At 40.1% G+C, this 18,267-nt stretch overlaps 1 protein-coding gene across 2 annotated transcripts in view; it reads right to left on the bottom strand.

The window, feature by feature from the left end:
• Positions 1-5,576: 5,576 nt before the first annotated feature.
• Positions 5,577-18,267, bottom strand: part of LTA4H (leukotriene A4 hydrolase) — a 35,324-nt gene continuing 22,633 nt past the window's right edge. The window contains exons 15-19 of one of the 2 annotated variants that reach the window (XM_086712602.1): positions 16,751-16,805; positions 9,618-9,713; positions 7,594-7,676; positions 6,811-6,915; positions 5,577-5,859 (exon numbers count right to left, since the gene is read on the bottom strand). In XM_086712602.1, coding sequence (XP_086568728.1) covers positions 5,742-5,859; positions 6,811-6,915; positions 7,594-7,676; positions 9,618-9,713; positions 16,751-16,805 — 457 coding nt within the window. In that variant the 3' untranslated portion in view covers positions 5,577-5,741. The remainder of the gene's footprint in view (positions 5,860-6,810; positions 6,916-7,593; positions 7,677-9,617; positions 9,714-16,750; positions 16,806-18,267) is intronic. The other variant, XM_086712603.1, reaches the window with a different exon arrangement.

Genomic DNA, 18,267 nt, shown 5'->3' with positions numbered 1-18,267 from the left:
CTAATCTAATTAAGCATCTTCAACACAGTTAACTCCTCTCTGCACCTAATTCATTACCAGTGTATTAAGGAACTCCAAAGAGAATGAAAAAGGAATCAAAGAAATGTGGGCACTGTTTTAACTAAGCAGCATTTTAGTAATAAGCCAGTTTCTAGAGGTTTGATTATTGCAACAGAAAGATCCTGAAGACTGTTTCCACTAAAACAGATTTGTGTTCTGAATAGAGACATAGTAGTTCATGGAAAACACCAACACCCCAAATCTCTCTTTCCTCCACAGCTTCCTGGGAAATGTACAAAGAAAGAGCTACCGCTCCTTGAGTGTTATTGAAACTTGCACTTTAGCCATCCACATCCCTGCAATTTGTCACCACCTGAATTTATTTTATTTTATTTTATTTTATTTTATTTTATTTTATTTTATTTTATTTTATTTTATTTTATTTTTTATTTAATTTACATCCAAGTTAGTTAGCATATAGTGCAACAATGATTTTAGGGGTAGATTCCTTAATGCTCCTTACCCATTTAGCCCATCCCCCTTCCCACAACTCCCCCCAGCAACCCTCTGTTTGTGCTCCATATTTAAGAGTCTCTTATGTTTTGTCCTGCTCCCTGTTTTTATATTATTTTTACTTCCCTTCCCTTGTGTTCAACGGTTCTGTGTCTTAAAATCCTCATATGAGTGAAGTCATATGATTTTTGCCCTTCTCTAATTTCGGTTAGCATAATATCTTCTGGTTCTATCCACATAGTTGCAAATGGCAAGATTTCATTCTTTTTGATCACTGAGTAATACTCCATTGTGTGTGTATATATATATATATATATATATACACACACACCACATCTTCTTTATCCATTCATCCATCGATGGACATTGGGCTCTTTCCATACTTTGGCTGTTGTGGATAGTGCTGCTATAAACATGGGGGTGCATGTGCCCCTTCGAAACAGCATACCTGTATCCCTTGGATAAATACCTAGTAGTGCAATTGCTGGGTTGTAGGGTAGTTCTATTTTTGATTTTTTGAGGAACCCCCATACTGTTTTCCACAGTGGCTGAACCAGTTTGCATTCCCACCAGCAGTGCAAAAGAGATCCTCTTTCTCTGCATCCTCGCCAACATCTGTTGTTGCCTGAGTTGTTAATGTTAGCCCTTCTGACAGGTGTGAGGTGGTATCTCATTGTGGTTTTGATTTGTATTTCCCTGGTGATGAGTGATGTGGGGCATTTTTTCATGTGTCAGCTGGCCATCTGGATGTCTTCTTTGGAGAAGTGTCTATTCATGTCTTTTGCCCATTTCTTCCCTGGATTATTTGTTTTTTCGGTGTTGAGTTTGATAAGTTCTTTACAGATTTTGGATACTAACCCTTTATCTGATGTGTCGTTCGCAAATATTGTCTCCCATTCCATCGGTTGCCTTTTTGTTTTGTTGATTGCTTCCTTCGCTGTACAGAAGCTTTTTATTTTGGTGAGGTCCCAATAGTTCATTTTTGCTTTTGTTTCCCTTGCCTTTGGAGACGTGTTGAGTAAGAAGTTGCTGCGGCCAAGATCAGAGAGGTTTTTGCCTGCTTTCTCCTCGAGGATTTTGATGGCCTCCCATCTTACATTGAGGTCTTTCATCCATTTTGAGTTTATTTTTGTGTATGGTGTAAGAAAGTGGTCCAGGTTCATTTTTCTGCATGTCGCTGTCCAGTTTTCCCAGCACCATTTGCTGAACAGACTGTCGTCTTTATTCCACTGAATATTCTTTCCTGCTTTGTCAAAGATTAGTTGGCCATCCGTTTGTGGGTCCATTTCTGGGTTCTGTATTCTGTTCCTCTGATCTGGGTGTCTGTTTTTGTGCCAGTACCATACTGTCTTGATGATTACAGCTTTGTAGTATAGCTTGAAGTCCTGGACTGTGGTGCCTTCTGCTTTGGTTTTCTTTTTCAAGATTGCTTTGGCTATTCAGGGTCTTTTCTGGTTCTATACAAATTTTAGGATTGTTTGTTCTAGCACTGTGAAGAATGCTGGTATTATTTTGATAGGGATTGTATTGAATATGTAGATTGCTTTGGGTAGTATTGACATTTTAACAATATTTGTTCTTCCTATCCAGGAGCATGGAATCTTTTTCCATTTTTTTGTGTCTTCTTCCATTTCTTTCATAAGCTTTCTATAGTTCTCAGTGTATAGATTTTTCGCCTCTTTGGTTAGATTTATTCCTAGGTATTTTATTCCTAGGTTTATTCCTAGGTTTTTGGTGCAATTGTAAATGGGATCAATTCCTTGATTTCTCTTTCTGTCGCTTCACTGTTGGTGTATAGGAATGCGACCGATTTCTGTGCATTGATTTTATATCTTGCAGCTTTGCTGAATTCATGAATCAATTCTAGCAGTTTTTTGGTGGAATCTCTTGGGTTTTCCATATACAGTATCACGTCATCTGCGAAGACTGAAAGTTTGATCTCCTCATGGCCAATTTGGATGCCTTTTATTTCTTTGTGTTGTCTGATTGCTGAGACTAAGACTTCCAATACTATGTTGAATAACAGTGGAGAGAGTGGACATCCCTGTCTTGTTCCTGACCTTAGGGAGAAAGCTCTCAGTTTTTCCCCATTGAGGATGATATTAGCACTGGGTCTTTTGTACATGGCTTTTATGATCTTGAGGTATGATCTTTCTATCCCTACTTTCTTGAGGGTTTTTACAAGAAATGATGTTGTATTTTGTCAAATGTTTTCTCTGCATCTATTGAGACGATCACATGGTTCTTGTTGTCACCATCTGAATTTGATGCACATAAGAAATCTTAAATTCCAGTACCCTGTCTTCTGACCATGCCCTTTTAGCCTTCCAGCTCCCCCCTTACTTTAGTCATCTTTGCCCTTGGACCTGACCTCTGGTTGGCTCCTCCTTTCCTCCATTTCCCACCAGCTTCCTCATTTTCTTTCCTAGGAAGCTGGTGTCCCGGTTGCTCACCTGGGCCACTCTTTCTTCAGCACTTTGAAATCCCTTTATCACCCTAAACCTATGCCTTCCCTGAGTTAAATTCACCCCCTGGGTCATCATAACAAACTGCTATCTGTGTTCGCCCTGGTGGAAGGCTCTGCTATAGAAAGTTCTGTGATGATGTACATCATGGCACTGTCCTTCTACTTGCCCCTCCCCCTCAGCAGGTTTCTAAAACATTCACCCACTTCTCAACATCCATCTCCTCTAGTTTTCAGAGGAAGACCTTACTTCTTACGTCTCTGAGAAAACTGAGGCCCTTAGAGGTGAAACACCTTAACCTTCTACCCTCCTCCATTCACTCAGCCAACAAATATTTCTGAATACCTGTTCTAGCCCAAGCACTATGCCAGGTGCTGGGAATGAAATAAGGGACATTCTCTGGCTTCATGGTGCTACTCTGGTGATGGATGCACTTACAAAGAAGACTACCAAGAAGTCCAGCCATCCACTGTGTGGTGAGAAAACACAAACCACTTGGGCACTCCAGTTGCCAGGCTCAGCTGAGCCCAGCTTGTGACTAATACCAGGTCAGACTTCAGACATGTGAGGGAGGAAGCATCTGGATGATACCACCCAGCAAATTGAGCCATTTGAAGATTTCAAACTCATGCCCTAGACAACATGGAGCAGAGTCAAGCTATTTTCACTTCCCAATGACCTTTGGGTCATTCTTTATCCATCTGGAACACATTTCCAACTTTCTTTGCTAAGTTAGATATTTCTTATCCCTGAAGACTCAGTATAGGCCTTCTCTTCCCCCAGAAGCATCTCCTAAACCCTTTGGATGGGTTAAGCAGCCCTTCCCCGGGTTGCTTTAGCATATCTCTTCTTTAGCAGTGTATAGAAATTATCTTTGTTCACCCAGAAATTATGTGTATATCCAGCCTAGCACAAATATATTCAACATATGCTTATTAGCTGAAGTGTGTAAATGTGGACTCCACTGAGCTCTGGCCCAGGTAAAGCTGTGATGTTTGTCTCTAGCGCCCTCTACCTTCTTCATCTCATCCTTCACCACCACCCTTCAATTGAAGTGTCCCTTGTCCCAATTCCCTTCCAGGTTCGTTCATCAATGGTAACTGAAACGTGACCTTAACTTAGAGTGTGGGAAAGCTTATGGGGCAGGAGAAGGCTTCAAAAGCATCATTTGGGTCCATAGATTTGCTAAAGTCTAATCATTCAGAACCTGATTACATACCAGGGATGTGAGCTGAACTCTGTCCTATGGACTTTCTGGTACGGAAGACATGTTAAAGCAGAGCCTTGAGAAACAGAATCACTGCGGTGTAGATGTGTCCAGAAGCAGGGAACTGCTAGCGAGAGAGAGTAGGGAGAATCTCAGGATTATTTCTGTGTATTTAATCATAGACCTCCACCCACATTTATACTCTGAGACATCACTCCTCTTGCTAAAGTTTATCTGGCCATGGGTGGACCCAAACTGGGTCAGAGTCTCACCTCTCGGAATTTGGAATTGAGACAGTCTTTCCATGTGACAAGAACTATTTACAACAGCAAAGCTGGAGGGTAGCCAGACTCTACAGTTTGGAGGAGAGAAGCAGAAATGAGAGACAAGAAAGAGTATTGCTTGCTTGGCAATTCTGGGTGTCAGTGCCCTTCTGTTTGTCCACAGGTTCTGACAACATGCCCCTGCCCTGTATTCTTAAAATAATCCTCCTTTTCCTTGTCTGACTTCTAGTCATGAGTCGTTCTCCCTTACAATCAAAGAATTCTAATACAACTGTGGTTCCCAAACCGTGTGCTGAGGCGCCCCAGGGTACATTACACTCATGGGATGCTTTGTTACATTTGGTTCAAGTCGTATCATTTCCAGTGTGTATTATATGTACAGTATATACTATAATTGTATTCTTTCTATGGGCTTTGTGCTCTACAAGGATGAAGAATGTTTGGTGACCACTAAGGAGAGGAGTAAGGTTGAACAGACAGGAGAGACTCTGAAAGGTTGATGGGAAATACTGGTGTTCGGAGTGGTCATTTGACCCTGACAGGACAGCAGGACAAGTCCAGTGGATCAGCAGGTGGATGCAGGGTGGGGGGGAACAATGCTCCCTATAGAGTTTATACAGTTTGGAAAGGGCATTTATACTATGTTCACTGGGCGGGTGGGGGAGCAAATCCAACGGAGTGTTCATGTTATTTAAAAAGCAAAACCTGGGGTGCTAGGGTGGCTCAGTGGGTTAAGCATCTAACTCTTGATTTCAGCTCAGGTCATGATCTCACGGTTCGTGAGTTCAAGCCCTGCATCAGGCTCTGTGCCAAGCGTGCAGAGCTTGCTTGGGATTCTCTCTCTGCCCCTCCCCCATTTGCGCTTGCTCTCCCTCAAAATAAACAAACTTAAAAAAATGAAACCTTTAAAGAGCAAAACCCTAATCATGTTGAATGTTTGGTGTGTAGCAGCTTCATATTAAGAAACTTAAAATGTCAGGTAAATAATATGTTGACACTTTTGTGATCGTGCTGGGGAAAATAAATATGTAATTACAAATTTTACTTTTATAAATTAAAAGACCAAACTTTGTTAAAATGCACTTTACAAAGAACATGCCACTGGCAGGGAGGAAAAAAAAGGTAGCTCAGCTTTATTTATGAAAATCACCGACAAAATAATAAAAACCGAAAACAAAAACATTTTAATTACAATGTGAGCTGAAGTTTTTCCATTTCTTTGTGACTTCAGTTTAAAAAAGAAAAATGTCTGAAATCGTCATTGGTGGGTCCTCAATCCACTTTTAAATCTTTCCCCACCAGCATGGCCGTCACGGGGTGCATGCTAGCTCTGTGCTCCTGGTAGGTACGGACGACTTGATCATGGTATTTGTCAAAGGCAGCAAGGTCTCTGTGGGAGTGAGAAAAAAGGAAGAAAGTTGGATAATGACTTATTATTTTGGCAAGGAATGTTTTATTTGGCAGGTATAATTTTATTCTTGTGAAATTAATGAAAAGATTAATTATGACTGTCTATGTCATGGTTATATATTTTTCAGAATTCCTGCCAAATCCACAGTCAAAATAACTTCATTAAGATATTCGTGGGGCGCCTGGGTGGCGCAGTCGGTTAAGCGTCCGACTTCAGCCAGGTCACGATCTCGCGGTCGGTGAGTTCGAGCCCCGCGTCGGGCTCTGGGCTGGTGGCTCAGAGCCTGGAGCCTGTTTCCGATTCTGTGTCTCCCTCTCTCTCTGCCCCTCCCCCGTTCATGCTCTGTCTCTCTCTGTCCCAAAAATAAATAAACGTTGAGAAAAAAATTAAAAAAAAAAAGATATTCTTAAATTCTAGCTTTTAGCCAAGATACAACTTTCCCCCTCTACCGCGCATTGCTTTATTATATGTCAAGCAACCTATTCTTCCACCTCATTCGGACATTTGAATCAAAAAGGTTTGGCTTTATCTGTTCATTTCTTATTGCATTTGAATAACTTCAGACTCTTTCTCTTGTCCATGCCTATCCACCAATTATCTCCTACTTGCTTTTAAAGACCGTTCGGTGCACATAAGATTGCTTTCTATTTACTTCCTTTTCACCAGTGTCTAAACCTATCTGGCCCATAATAGGTAATTGATATATAAGGTTTCTAAAACAGTTAATCCAATTACCTCAAATTCTAAATATTTTAGAAGTGTTCATTCCTATTCCAAAATTATACCTGTAATTATACCTGTAATCTTTAACAAATTTAAAAATTATTTTTAGATGGAATTTTGCAAAGTATTTTAACAACAGGAAAAACTTAAGATTGTTCTTCCCCATTCCTGATCTAAATTCAAAGCACCATTTGAGTGGGTTCTTACTTGAATAAGGGCCGCGTAAATTTCATTCGTCCTTGCTCAGTTGCCATTTTTAGAGCCAGAGGAACTGCTTCCTCCCATTTCGATTGAATGCAGAGCCGTAACCATCTGAAAGGAAGATTTTTAGGGGGCGTGGGGTAGGAAATGAGGAGGAAGGGGCGGGATATACAGTCACATCTGAAGATTACTTTCATAGTGATAAGTAATCCCATTATAATTCTACTGCACACCTCTTTATATTATGTCTTTATTCTGAGAATCTCAAATCCTTCTTTTTTTTTTCAAATCCTTTTATATACAATTCAATAACTGGAGAAGAGAAGGAAGAGGAGTTTGTTCTTGAAAAAGACCAGACATTTTAAAAGGCTAGCTTACGTTGGTGTTCATGTACCTTATCTGTGCAGTTTCTAAAGGAAATTAAACTTTGGTTTAAGACTCACACTACAAATCAGAATTAAGAAAGATTAGCCACATAACAGAATCAGAGATTTCTAACTATTCCCTTATCAGAGTCAGTTTGGCTAGTTGTGGAAGAACTATCTACCTCTGGATTCCTAATTCTCCTTTTTGTTTTAAGGCCAAGAGACGCTTCGAACAAATTCTAAGAAAAAGATTAATACTCTCATCTTACAGATACTGCAAGTATTCCTATGATTATTTATACAAGTGCAGAAGATTTCATAGGATTTCTTAAAACTCATGTATGACTCCGACTCTGCTTTCCCTTTCTCCACATTTTAAACTAGTTTCTACTTTCTTCCACAGAGACAAGTTAAAATGATGTACCTGAATCGTATTTCAGAATTGTTAACAGCATTCAACTTGTACACCTCTTGCATTCGCTTTATATGCCCCAATGGAAGAGGTGCCTAAGAGCAAAATAAAGAAGTATGACATATCATTTCAACAGGATTCCTTGGAAGAAAGGAGCTGGAGGGAAATTCTTAGCCAGATTAAAATCCTAAATATTTTCAAATATAGAAATAAGTTAGATAAAATGAAAACAAATGCACACTACAATAAATTTTGTGCCAACTTATTCTGGATAAGGATGTTCTGCTAGAAGCGAAGGGATAGTTTAATTTGTGAGGTACCTAGAGAATTAAATGAGAATTTCTCTCCTCAGACCTTCTGGTATATATAAAATCTAACTTTCTAACTCTTTCCAGAGTCCTTCAAGTTTTTCCTTATACTTTATCTATCTTAAATTTATCCCATTCTCTGTATTAAACCACAGTTCTTTGTTTCCTCACAGATTACCCTGAGCTTTATCTTTGCATATTTCCTCTGAAATCCCTTTTAAATGATCTATATGCCTACAAAATAGCTTTTAAAACTTCTATATTACAGGTCCTTTGAGAACCTGATGAGTAATATGGACCCTTTCCTTAGGAAAAAGAGATACATTTACCATACAAACACAAATGCTCTATACAATTTCAGGAGTTCATGAACCTCCTGTGCCTGGCTTAACCTTAAGCTAAAATGGGGAGCAAGTCTGGTGAGGAAAGAAGGAAGACAAGTTCAGTCTGGACAAGCAGGGAGGCTGAGGTGCTGCTAGGTGGGTGGTGACTCTCCTCTGCTGCCACGACTCCTCTTACAAAACCCACCCCATGCTCGCTCCGGAAGCATCTCTGCTCTGAGTGCCAGACCCTTCCCAAACTGTTTGGTCTCAGCTAACCTCCAAGTCCGCCCTGGTAGGTCCACTGGTTAAGGTCCCCTCCTGGACCCCCAATCTTCCCCCATTTTTGCCATGCCTTTTCTGGAAACATCCCGTCAGGTCCTCCCTCTCCCTGGCCCCAAGGCAGCGCTAAAGACATTTATGAAAAATGGCGACTTTATGCCCTAAAAAATTGATTCTCACCAAGCCCGTGTTGCCTAAAATCCATTCCTCCCTTTGTGTTGATTCCTTAGGAAACTCTGTCCAGTCTTCTTTATCCCTCTCAAGGTCCTCAGGCCCAACAGAGCATTTTAATGTGAAAGCCAAGACCCAGTCCTTCCCTCCCTCTCAAAATGCAGCCTCCTCTTTCTGTTTTACATATTCTTTTTATTGCCTTGGTTTGAAACCTTAAGATCTGCTTGGACTCATTCCTGTTAACCGCCAAATCCAGCCAGGCACAAACCCATGCCTTTCACCCTTCACCCCTGCCCCCTCCTTTCCTACCAGTGCCCCTGGTACTGTCTCCCAGATAACTCCACCACCCGTGTTCCTCATGTTGATCCACCAGCAGGCTTGTTTTATAATCCATCCTTTCCTGTTAAAAATGTTAGATCCCTTCCTACCTACAAAATCTGATTCTTAGCTTAGCATTCAAGATTCATCACATCCTATACCAGGCTTTCTAGAATGATCTTCATTAACTTCTGCAACACGGTGGCTTGCTACTCCCTCGGACTTGAATTTCCACCTCTGCATTATGATGCTGCTCTCCTCAAAGCCAGCTCCACTCCCACAAAACCTTTCCTTGATGATGCCATTTAGAAGGGAGTCCTCTTTACTGATTAAGTTTTTCTCAAATGATACCTAAAATATGTCTCCTTTAATTGCCAGATTTTGTATGTGTGACCTTTCCTACTAGATTATAAGCTTTTGTGGACATGGTTTCTTTCTTTCTTGAATATTTTCATATTTATAATAACACTAAACATAATAAGCATTCAACAAATGTCTTTAAAGAAACAAATGAATTTTATAAATTTTTTTCCCATTAGTTTTCACATTAACATTTTTTTTCCAAGTTGGGTTTGACCTAAATGCTGTGCTTTTATTATATCCATTGTAATGTCTCATGTTTTGAGCTAGTACTTACTTTCTGGAGCATCTGTGCTAAGAATTCGTTCAGCTGATGACTAGAGAGGTCCTTCAGGTCTGCTGCGGTGAATGAATTTAAATCATCTTCTTTGGCCTAAAAAAAAATGTTTCCTGGTTATTTTGTATAAAATGTACAAGTTAATAATATTTATTGGTTCACCTAACATAAAAGTAAAAATTAAGAAAAAGACAGAAATACAAGGATGTACAAGATGGTAAAAAATAAATTTAAGCCTTGGCTACTTTCATAATTTTGAGATGATGTTACTGTAACTTAAAGAGCTAACATGACTCCTAAAATTTATATTACTTAAGAGAAATTAGACTATTAATAGTAAAAAAATTTTTACATCCTTTGTACCATTCAAGATGTACAGATTGTCAAAGTAAAGAAATGTTACAAACAGCATGTCAACTAATTTACAGGCTAATTGTAAAATTTGGGTAAAGGATCAAATTGCATAATAATATCTTTTAAATATTACACTAATTAATTGGTAAGGCCACAAACTGATGTTTCCCTCCAACCCCACACATTCTGTTTTCCCCACTTAATCTTGGAAATCATCTTAGAAAAAGAAAAATGAGTCTGTACTTTTTAATTTAGGATTCACTGCCAAAAATCTTTGAAGATATGATTAAGAGATATTAAATGAAGATTATCAAAGTAATATTTAAAAAATCTTTAAGTAGTTTTGAATTCCTTTCAACTAGGGTTTCTTTATTATTATTATTATTATTTTATTTTAATTCTAGTATAGTTAACCTACACTGTTATATTAGTTTCAGGTATACAATATAGAGATTCAACAATTCCACGTTATTACCCAGCGCTCATCGTGACAAATGGACTCCTTAGTGCCCATCACCTATTTAACCCATCCTCCTATCCACCTCCCCTCTGGTAACCATCAGTTTGTTCTGTATAGTTAAGAGTCTGTTTCTTGGTTTGTTTCTGTCTTTTTTCCTTTGCTCATTTGTTTTGTTTCTTGTATTCCACATTGAGTGAAATCATATGGTATTTGTCTTTCTCTAACAGATTTTACCTAGCATTATACTCTCTAGCTCCATCCATGTCATTGCAAATGGAAAGATTTCTTTCTTTTTTATGGCTGAATAATATTCCTCAGTGTGTGTGTGTGTGTGTGTGTGTGTGTGTGTACATCATCTTTATCCATTAATCTATTGATGAACACTTGGGCTGCTTCCATAATTTGGCTATTGTAAATTAATGCTGCTATAAACACAGGGGTGCATGTATCCCTTAGAATTAGTGTTTTTGTATTTATTGGGTAAATACCCAGTAGTGTGATTACTGGATCATAGGGTATTTCTATTTTTAACTTTTTGAGGAACCTCCATACTATCTTCCACAAAAACTAGGGTTTCTTTTAACTTTAAAAGAAACATATGCAATGTTTAAAAAAATCAGATAGGACTGAATGAAAAATTCCTTTGTTTTTGCCACATCTCTGGGTCCTACTCCCCAGTGACCAATATGAATAGTTCCTCGTATATCCTTCCAGGAAATTTAATGCATAAATATATCCTTGTAAAGAAACATTCTTTTACACCTTCCTCCCTGTTCAGAACCCCCTTTACTATCTCTCTTTGGAACCTCACCTTGGTTATCAAAACTTACAGATCTCATGCTCTGCTCAAAAACATGCAAATTTAAAATATTTATTAAGGCCACGTCATAAGTGGTGAAAACATTAAAAGCAATGGAATGATAAACCAAAGTTCAAGGTAATGGTTACCTTGCTGGGAAGGCAATGTGGATAGAGAGGGGAATGAGATGGGGAGGATTGCTCCAAAAGTACCATTGAGGTTTTCTTTCCTATGTTAGTGGCGGGTACACCTTTTTACACCTTCCGATAGGTGATATACGTTTTTTCTTTTGCATTTTTTTTAATATTTAAGAAAAACAATTGAACAATAAAACAAGGCAAAGGGAGAACTAGTGATTATAATGTCCTCAGTCTGTCTCTGACACGACCTGCTCCTATTGATAGTGAACTATTTATAATCATCCGTGTTGGCTGCTGAGCCTAAAGGAATATCTAAGCAGAAATCAAGAGCAGGAGCAGTTTTAGTAGGTGGGCTGGCATACATTTTTCAAATGAACACAGAGGTCCTGGGTGCCTGGGTGGCTCAGTTGGTTAAGTGACCAACTTCATCTCAGGTCATGATCTTGTAGTCTGTGAGTTCAAGCCCCGCGTTGGGCTCTGTGCTGACAGCTCAGAGTCTGGCGTCTGCTTTGGATTCTGTGTCTCCCTCTCTTTCTGTCTCTCTTTCTCTCTCTCAAAAAATAAATAAACATTAAGAACAAAACAAAACCCAGAGGTCTTAATATATCACATTGCTGTCGAAGATCCATCCAAGCATGGATCCCTCATACTTTTCTCCACGACATGTTTGTGAACTACACAAAACATAAATTTAAGACACAGACAGAAGAACCAAAGCATCATCTGTGGCAAGATGTGCCACCAGATTTCCCTCCCTGCATAGGAATAATTAGACCTTTCTAAATTATTTAGCATACATGATTAAACCACTTTTCCAATCATAACTCAACACCTCTGGTCCTTTTTGTTACAACACTGAACGCAGGAAGTATTCCAGGCAAAGTATTGACAGTGGACGTACATATGTGCACAACTACCCTGCTGGGTAAGGAGCTGCCTAGACACTTTCTACCCCCTCAAAAAAATCGTGAACTAGATCTAAAGGGTTAGTAATGTTCTAACTTGGTCATGATGTTATCAGAATCTTCAGAAAGATGTTTGTATTTTATTTTAAATTACAGTATCTTTTCCCTTGGTTTAAGTTTATTTATTTATTTGAGAGAGAGTGTGTGTGTGTGCATGCACACAAGAGGGGGAGGAGGAGAGAAAGGGACAGAGAGGATCCCAAGCAGGCTCCACACCATCAGCACTGAGCCCCACGCAGGGCTCTATCTCACAATTGTGAGATCATGACCCAGGCTGAACTCAAGAGTTGGTCACTTAGCTGCCTGAGCCACCCAGGTGCCCCTTCCCTTGGTTTCTTGTTCCATTGTTCTGATTTGCCTTACTTCTGATTTGTTTTTCTTCCTTCTTCTGGCTCTAAGAGCGTTCCCTCAAAACCTGGAACTTTCTATTCCTCTTTCTTATTCTCCACATTTAATATTTTCAAGATCTTAACTAGCTATTTAAAATTAAACCTCAAAAACTTTTATTTTTTGAGGTTTTACTTCAATCTGAAGTAAATTTCAATTTTATTTTTTGAACTTTTACTTCAAATCTTTTATTTCCTCCTGCACTGTTCTAGTTCAAACCCCACAAGCCTTTTGGTCTGAACTACCATTTTATCTGACCTACTAGCTGGCTTTCTTACTAACTCTCACTTTTCCGTATTAATTGATCCTATATATTACACAGCTTGATTAATGGTCCTAATAAGCAACTCTGATCATTTCATTTGCTATTCAAAAACCTTTAAGGATCCAGTGCCGTTTACAGATTGTTTTACATTCCTTAGTTTGACAATCAAGATTCTCTATAATAGGAAACTAATACATCTTTCCAACCTTGTTTTCCCTCTACCAATTCATGTATTTATCCAACAGTGAATAAATGGGGATGGCACTGGGGATATAGAGATGAATAAAAACAATTTCTGCTCTCAAGGAGCTTATCGCCTGGTGAAAGAAACAGATACAAGCAATACTGTAAGAAAATACAAATACAGTAAAAGCTTTTTAAAAATGAGCTTCACTGGGGCAGTTGGGTGGCTCAGTTGGTTGAGCATTTGACTCTGGCTCAGGTTGTGATCTTGTCGTTCGTGAGTTCGAGCCCCACATTAGACTCACTGCTGTCAGCCCAGAGCCCGCTTCAGATCTTCAGTCCCTCCCTCTCTCTGCACCTCCCCTGCTCATGCTCTCTCTCTCTCTCTCTCTCTCAAAAACAACAACAAAAAAATGAGCTCCACTAAAACCACTCATTGGATTAACCGATACTTTCTACCCTCTCTGTAAAATGAGTGGACTCGTGTCCAGGGTGCGCCCTTTGCTCTGAGTGGGGGGGCCACCCCTTCAATACCTGTGCTTTTCTTCTCCCACCTGTTGATTTATGTGTTAACTACATAAACTTGTTTCCAAATGTGTTTATGTCAATTGTAGTTGTAAGCAGGAAATCCTGTTAAATAATAGGTATACTGATGAAAGAGGAGTGCCAAAAAAAAAAAAAGAAGAAGTCTCTACAAATATTAAGTTTATTGCTCTGGACAAACTAAGTCAACTTTAACTTAAAAAGTGCTGTACAGGGGCGCCTGGGTGGCGCAGTCGGTTGAGCGTCCGACTTCAGCCAGGTCACGATCTCGCGGTCCGTGAGTTCGAGCCCCGCGTCAGGCTCTGGGCTGATGGCTCGGAGCCTGCAGCCGGTTTCCGATTCTGTGTCTCCCTCTCTCTCTGCCCCTCCCCCGTTCATGCTCTGTCTCTCTCTGTCCCAAAAATAAATAAAAAACGTTGAAAAAAAAAATTAAAAAAAAAAAAGTGCTGTACAAAAAATGTTGCTACACAATCTGTAGACAAGATCTTTGTAAACAGATGGGAATAACAACAGAAAAATCTAGAAGGAGCTACCAATTGCTTTGCAAGTGTATTTAAATTCTATTCCCACTTTAAAAGAAACCGAAATTGGGGCACCTGGGCGGCTGAGTTGGGTAAGTGTCTGACTTCGGCTAAGATCATGGTCTCACGGTTTGTGAGTTCAAGCCCTGCGTCAGGCTGTGGGCTGACAGCTCAGAGCTCAGAGCCTGCTTCGGATTCTATGTCTCCCTCTCTCTCTGCCCCTCTCCTGCTTCCACTGTGTCTCTCTCAAAAATAAATAAACATTTTAAAAAAATAGATAAAAAATAAAAGAAACTAAAATTGGAAGTTACAGGTGCATCATGAATTTAGTTTATGCAGTTGATACACAGCTTTGGCCCCATAGTAAAAATCTGAGTAATTTATGTTTTAAAATAAAATGTCTTCCTTCTGATTAGTTTTTATGACACCATACTTTAGCCAATTTTTTCAATTAACTGGTTCACTGGACTGGCTAACTGATTCATTCCAATCTGATAAGAGTACTTTAATGATAGCACACACACGTGCACGCGCGCGCACACACACACACAAAGCCAGAAATGGTGTGATAAGGCTGTTTAGGATCCTATGGGAGAAAAGGAAGGAAAGCCTTACTTAGCCTGGGATGAGGAGAGAGTGAGGGGTGGGAGGAAGCAGAGAGGGCAGCATTATAGAAGGCAGGAAGGAATGGGAAAACACTATCTTAATGAAACCCAATGGAACTTAACAGAAGTCGTTGTGGCTATGGCCCCATGTCAGAAGGGAAGAGGAGGGTTGGGAGATGAACCAGATGAATAGGCTCTAAGCTCTAACCAGGCAGAACTCACCTATCTGCGTAGGTTCCACGTTTTGTTGCTGCTTAAAAAAAAACTTTGTTTGGACTTTGTCCCTTCCACCCAGAATGTCCTCCTCTACCTCATCCATGCCCAAACCATATCCAGTCCTAGCTGAAATACCCTCTTCTGGACAAAGCTGTCCTCCATGCTGCAGCTAACCCCAGTCCACTGTCCCCCGCCCCAGGTGGAGGTACTGGCTCTTTCTGGTGACCTCTTGTGACTTCATTTGTTTCTGTGCATACGCAAGCGGTTGGTGGAGGGGACAGGGACACAGAGAAAGAAAGAATCTTAAGCAGGCTCCGGCTCAGTGGAGCCTGACACAGGGCTCCATCCCACAACCCTTGGATCATGACACGAGCCAAAATCAGGAGTCAGAGGCTTACCCGACTGAGCCACCTAGGTGCCCCTGTATCTTTTTCATGCTGCTCATCACTTACTGCTTAGCATCAGTTACTTATAACTAAACTTTACAAACAAGTGTCAAAAGGCAACATCTAAATTTGTTGCAGATAACAGGATGAAGCAAAATACACTACTCCCAAATATGCCACTTTAGTGTATTGATTATTTCAGTTGTAGGCTCTTGAAAAATAGGAAGGGCAAGGAGAGGTTTTCTCTGCACTATGCTCATCTGCCTAAAGACAGACCTTCCAAAAGGAGCTCAACTGTTTCATCAATCAGGCAAGACTGACTCCTATCACAGAAAAGGAAACTAAAAGTTGACACCACCACAGCCAAACTTTGTCACAAACTGTCATACCTTCCATCTGTTCTCCTGAGGGCCCATTTATCTTTCCTAAAAATCATTTATTTTCCCCACTGAAATGGTGTTTAGTCCTGAATGAGGCACATCTGAGCTAGTCATTTTTCCATGGGCCTCTCCCATGTATGCATGAGATATACATGTTAATAAATTTGTTTTTCTCTTGGTAATCTGCGTTTTATTACAGGACTCTCAGCTAAGAACTCAGAGGGCAGAGGGAAAAGTACTTTTCTTCCCCTACAAGGATTGCTCCTACATTTTCTGATATTTTTCATTAAAGCGCTGTCCAGGGTACATCTTCACTCAGGTTTCTCTAAGGGTTATGTTTCAGTATATACACAGAGAGGCTCTTCTTTAGGAGGCTCCATAGATGTGAACAACACCGACCGACAAAGCAAACGTGCCTTGGTTCTTCCCTAACAGCTGGCATTAGCACTCACCTGAGACCAGTTTAGATCTACCTGGTATGGCTAAGGGCTATATTTGAAACAGTATCTTACAAGTGATTTGTGAGGAAAAGAAGAAAGAGAAAATGCAAATATTTTTGCATACCTTTTTTAAGACTTGAAAAAGGAGCAAGAAAAATGAGAACTAGTACCAAACATCTATTTGCTCCCCCCCCCCAAACTTAACTTCACACATTGAGGGCTGGTATCACTTGGGACAAACTTGACTTATTTTCTGTTGTTGTTTAAGATTTGATTTATGTAAGCAATCTGTCCACCCAACTTGGGGCTCAAACTCACAACCCTGAGATCAAGGGTCACACACTCCACTGACTGAGCCAGCCAGGCACCCCCAGAGTTGATTTATGAATAACGTTTCCAAATACATGAGTTTATAAGTAGAGTCCCTGATGAGTAGAGACATATTTGTACATTTCAACAAGGAGCCAAAAATCACACATCAGTACTCACCGCCATCCACCGCTGACTTAAGGCAATGCAAGCATTTGTCAGAGTCATATCATAGCTGCGAAGATGAAAAAATACTGGAGATTAAATTTCATAAAGATGTACATGCTCTTCCATAAATGCGACGTTGAAACTACAGAACGCACTTAACTTTCAAAGTTCTTTTTAAATAAAGATCAGGAACACCAGAGTGATGGAAACAGGAAATCTTCTACCTGACTTAAATATTCTGGCATCATCTAAGAACCTGGAAATCCACGTGGATACCAAATTAGTGAAGCACCTGACTATCCTTCAGAGAGAACACCCCAACATCTCCGCAAAGACAGATGCTTCAGTAGTGTGTGCTGAAGCAGCTGGGACTCAGTTGGGCAGATCTAGTGTTTGCTGTATGGCAGGCACAGTTCTAGGTGTTCATGACAAGGTGACAACACGCTGCTTTCGTGGATTTTACATTCTGTTGTTCCAGCTATCTAATCATCCCACAAATCTGTGAGTGCCTACGTGTCAGGCACTGTTCTAGACACCCGGGAAATAACGGTGTCCCAGGAGACCCTTGGGAGACTCCGAAACAATGTGATGATTTTATTTCTTCTCAGAAGAAAGTGGAAATAAACTCTGATTGTAAAGCAAAGCAAACTGCATTAACATTTGTGAGTTCTCAACTTCGAAGATAAACCACATGTTTTGCAACGATGGAAGAGACTGTAAAATGTGTGCAAAATTCTTGCAAAACATCCCTATTTGTCCATAAATCATGCTTGCTTGCTGTGAAATGTTTCCATGAGAGAACAGTAGGGAACTTGCCCCTGAGGATCTAAATTAAATAAGTTTTGATTGGAAGTTACCATTGAACCTGCTTAAAGAGAGTTTGTGCCCTAGGGGAAATTACAAATGGGTTAAAGCAGGGAAATCCTTTGAAGCAGCTGCCAGTCAATCTCCATAAAGTAGTCATAAAGTGACTCCAAAAAGTCACATAAAGTGTGGACTGCAGGGAAAGCCTCTTGTTTGTCCCCAAAACCAAAGGGGATCAGAGGCAGTAAACTGCTCAGGCAGTAAATCACCTTCAGCTAGAATATTTCTTAGCACTGATTTCTAAGGAACAAAAGGGCAGTACAAAACCTCTGCTTATCTCTTTCTTGTGCCCTGAAACTTCCTTCTCTGTGTCACAAAAAGAACCTTGTAAGAATTAGCCCTTACTTATGGCAGGAGGAGAAGCAACCCTTACTTATGGCAAGGTCCTAAGAACAGTAGTGAGCAAAACCAGATATGAGCCTTGCTTGCATGGTGCTTCTGTGTAGGGAAGGAGAAAGACTTTGGTAATCACACAAACCAATTTAAAATGAATACTGTGGTAACAACAATGAAGAGGCCATACACAGCACCAGAAAACCCTATACGGGGACTTGACCTGGTCACAGAGGTCAAGGAATGTTCCTTTGAGCAAGTGGTTCTTGAGCTGAGACTGTAATTACCCGGGTCAAGACTACGCCATGTGGCGGGAAGGGCTAATAGTAGTG

This window comes from Puma concolor, chromosome B4 (assembly GCF_028749965.1).
Source record: "Puma concolor isolate L17-30 chromosome B4, mPumCon1.1.hap2, whole genome shotgun sequence".
Classification (NCBI taxonomy): domain Eukaryota; kingdom Metazoa; phylum Chordata; class Mammalia; order Carnivora; family Felidae; genus Puma; species Puma concolor.
Note: the sequence above shows the minus strand (reverse complement) of the source record. Positions and strands in the feature narration are given on the sequence as shown.